Raw genomic sequence first — 4164 nt, forward strand, 5'->3', positions numbered from 1 at the left:
GCTGTAGCGTGTCTGTCTGTCTGTCTGTCTGTCTGTCTGTGCGTGTGTGTGTACTGTTTAGGGTTAATAAAGTAACCCCTCCCCCCCCCTCCCCTCCTCTTTCAGGACCATCATGCACCTGAAGTCGTATCCGAAGCTTGTGTGCGCCGAGTTGCGTCTGGACGTGGTCGGCGTTCAGACGTCTCAGCGGAGCCAGCAGCAGGCGCCGCTGCTGAGGACCTGCGCCGGTAACCGCGGCAACAACCGCCTCCCGTTCAGCGTCCTGTCCCCCAACACGCCGCTTTGGCTGCCGGGCCGCGAAAACGACTCGCTGCGACTCTACCAGACCGCCACGGAGGACGGGGACGCCCCGCCGGACATCTGGACCGTCATCAAGCCGGGACACGTCCGGGAGAAGATCGCCATCTTCGCCACGGACGCCGAGAGCACGGGCGCCGACGGCCGAGTGGCGTCCCTGAACCACGCAGCGATGTCGGGACTGTCGCGCGCTGCGAAGGCGAAGGGAAGCTGGGAGGAGAACAGCCGCGCTAAACGGCGCCGTAGGTCCGGGAACGACCAGCAGCGGGACGCTCGCAAAGCGTCTCCACGGCGATCTGACTCGGCTAGCGAGGCCGTAATGGCGTTGGAGACGGCCACGGAGGAGCAGAAAGTGTCGGTCGTGGAGATGGTTGCGTTCCTGGAGCAGAGAGCGAGCGAGCCGTTGCAGCAGCAGCTGGACGCCAAACCGCTGCTCGCCATGCAGAGAAGCTCCGCCTCCATCACGCTGTCCAGAGCCCCGCCCCCTGAGGTCAGAGGGGAGGAGCCTGAGAGCGTCAGGGGGGAGGAGCCAGAGAGTGTCAGGGGGGAGGAGCCAGAGAGCGTCAGAGGGGAGGAGCCAGAGAGCATCAGGGGGGAGGAGCCAGAGAGTGTCAGGGGGGAGGAGCCAGACAGCGTTCGTGTGTTGGACATGGTGGCACGGTTGGAGTCTGCGTGCGAGAAGCAGCAATCGGCGGGAGATCTGTCGAGAAACAACAGCCTGCGGAGAATGGCGGGACGCGTCCTGCTCACCACCGCCACGGACCAGAACTCCGCCCCCTGCCCACCTTCATCGGCGACATCGTCAGACAGAGAGCCAACCGGCTGCTCAGAAACAGCCGTCTCAGCTGTGGCTAACGCTAACAGTAGCTCTGGAGACGAGACGCTGGATGCCGCCACAGAGACAAACACACAGGCCCCGCCACTCGCACAGGCCCCGCCCCTCGCACAGGCCCTGCCCCTCGCACAGGCCCCGCCCCTTACACAGGCTCCACCCCGTACACAGGCTCTGCCCCTCACACAGGCTCCACCCACTTCAAAGGTGGAGCCTCTGCCCGGCCTGTTGTTCCTGCTTCCTGCCTCTCAGCCCCGCCCCCCTGCCGCTCGCTGCGAATCTGGCAGCCAATCAGAGAAGAGGAGGAGGAGGAGGAAGGCGGACCGAGCTCAGCAGGAGGTACGGTCTCTCTCACTTTTTCTGACTTTTTCTATTTAGTTGCTGTTATGTAAAACACTGAGGGGTCAGAGGACACACACACACACAGACACACACACACACACACACACAGACACACACACAGAGACACACACACACACAGAGATACACACACACACACACTCTGATACACACACACAGCGGTAGGTATGTAGGCATGATGCCAGCGGTCCGTGCTAGCGTCTTTCAAGCTCCAAACACATTAGATTAGCATGAAAACATGTCCCAGAGAGAGACAGAGTGGGGACACATCTGTTAATAACCCAGAGGTTGGTTTTGCGCATTATGAACAAAGAACGGTCATTATTTCCGAGCAATGCTGTGCTGAGTTAGCTAGCTAGCTAACATTAGCGTGTTCTAGCCTTGGAGCAAACGTATGTGTTGTTGTTAATACTGTCGACATTTAGCTAGTTGTGATTGGTGTGGACGCTGTGAGATGGACGCTGTGAGATGGTGTGGACGCTGTGAGATGGACGCTGTGAGATGATGGTGTGGACGCTGTGAGATGGACGCTGTGAGATGGTGTGGACGCTGTGAGATGGACGCTGTGAGACGGTGTGGACGCTGTGAGATGGTGTGGACGCTGTGAGATGATGTGGACGCTGTGAGATGGACGCTGTGAGATGATGTGGACGCTGTGAGACGGTGTGGACGCTGTGAGATGAACGCTGTGAGATGGACGCTGTGAGATGTGGACGCTGTGAGACGGTGTGGACGTTGTGAGATGATGGTGTGAGATGATGGTGTGGACGCTGTGAGATGAACGCTGTGAGATGATGGTGTGGACGCTGTGAGATGATGGTGTGGACGCTGTGAGATGATGGTGTGGACGCTGTGAGATGGTGTGGACGCTGTGAGATGGTGTGGACGCTGTGAGATGGTGTGGACGCTGTGAGATGAACGCTGTGAGATGATGATGTGGACGCCAGAGATGATGATGTGGAGCGCTGTGAGATGATGGGACGCGATGAGTGGACGCTGTGAGATGATGGTGGGACGCCGTGAGATGGTGTGACGCTAGAGATGGTAGACGCTGTGAGACGTGACGCCAGAGACGTGGACGCTGTGAGACGGTGTGACGCTAGAGATGATGTGGAGACGCGTGATGATGGGCAGTGATGTGTGGACGCTGTGAGATGATGATGTGGACGCCAGATGTGAGCAGTGTGGACGCTATGTGATGTGACGCGGGAGATGATGTGGACGCTGTGAGATGATGTGGACGCTGTGAGATGGTGTGGACGCTGTGAGATGGTGTGGACGCTGTGAGACGATGTGGACGCTGTGAGACGGTGTGGACGCTGTGAGATGATGATGTGGACGCTGTGAGATGGTGTGGACGCTGTGAGACGGTGTGGACGCTGTGAGATGATGTGGAACCTCCTGCGTCTGTTATATCTTCCAGGGGATGCTTCAGGATGGTGATGCCGGCGTTGTGACTCTCTGCTCCTCGTCCTCGCCCCCCCGGCGTGCGTCCCCAGACTTCCTGTTGATGCGCCAGCGTCTGCAGCAGCTGTTGGCGCCCCAGCCGTTCCTCGCCGTTCTGCCCCACCACGTGCTGCTGACCGTCCTGGCGCTGCTGCCCACGCAGAGCCTCGCCGCGCTCAAGTGCACCTGCCGCTACCTCCGCTCCGTCATCGACGACTACGGCGTGCGGCCCGCCGACTCGCTCTGGGTGTCCGACCCCCGTTACCGCGACGACCCCTGCAAGCAGTGCAAGAAGCGTTACGGGCGCGGGGACGTGTCGCTGTGCCGCTGGCACCACAAGCCGTTCTGCCAGGCCCTGCCGTACGGGCCCGGGTACTGGATGTGCTGTCACGGCACGCGGCGGGACACGCCCGGCTGCAACGTGGGTCTCCATGACAACCGCTGGGTGCCGGCGTTCCACAGCATCAACGTGCCGATGTACCGGAGAGGCCGCGGCGAGGACTGATGCATCAGCAGGTCAGATCTTTACTCTGAACGCCGACTACAGTTTGGGTTCCACGGCTAGTGACAGTGAATGTCCCATAATATCCCCGTTAACAGCCAGCTGTGTCAAACACTGGAACATTTTATTCTGAAACTTTATTTGTAACAAAACTGAAAATCTTTGACAGAAATCAACATCAAAGGGTTAGTTTTTTTGCAAAAAAGTGTGTGTAAGTGTATATGTGTGTGTGTTTTTGTGTGTGTGTGTGTGTGTGTGTGTGTGTGTGTGTGTGTGTGTGTGTGTTTCGGTGTGTGTGTGTGTGTGTGTGTGTGTCTCTCTGTGTGTGTGTCTGTGTGTTTATGTGTGTCCATGTGTGTGTCCAGAGTGTGTGTGTGTGTGTGTGTGTATGTCATATATTATACATACATATATATATATATATATATATGTATATATATGTATATATGTATGCATGTATGCATATGGGTATAGTGTATGTATATATTATATATATATATATATATATTATATTATATTATACATACGTCTTTATATGCCCAGTGTGTATATATCTGTGTGTGTGCCAGTGTGTCCCGAGGAGTGTGTGTATATGTGTTTGTGTGCGTGTGCACGTGCATACTTCCAGTGCATATTACTCAGGTAAAAAGCTGCAGTGCATATGCAAGGTGTGCGGTGCACAGCACATATGCAGGTGTGTGTATATGTATGGGCAAGATATATATAT

The 4164-nt window shown here is 56.4% G+C and overlaps 1 protein-coding gene across 1 annotated transcript in view; it reads left to right on the forward strand.

Moving 5' to 3' along the window:
• Positions 1-3646, forward strand: part of fbxo34 (F-box protein 34) — an 8266-nt gene extending 4620 nt beyond the window's left edge. The window contains exons 2-3 of the mRNA XM_078245668.1: positions 106-1468; positions 2913-3646. Of these exons, the coding sequence (XP_078101794.1) occupies positions 113-1468; positions 2913-3440 (1884 nt within the window). The 5' untranslated portion in view covers positions 106-112 and the 3' untranslated portion in view covers positions 3441-3646. The remainder of the gene's footprint in view (positions 1-105; positions 1469-2912) is intronic.
• Positions 3647-4164: the final 518 nt, after the last annotated feature.

Source organism: Sander vitreus, unplaced genomic scaffold (assembly GCF_031162955.1).
Source record: "Sander vitreus isolate 19-12246 unplaced genomic scaffold, sanVit1 ctg748_0, whole genome shotgun sequence".
Lineage (NCBI taxonomy): Eukaryota > Metazoa > Chordata > Actinopteri > Perciformes > Percidae > Sander > Sander vitreus.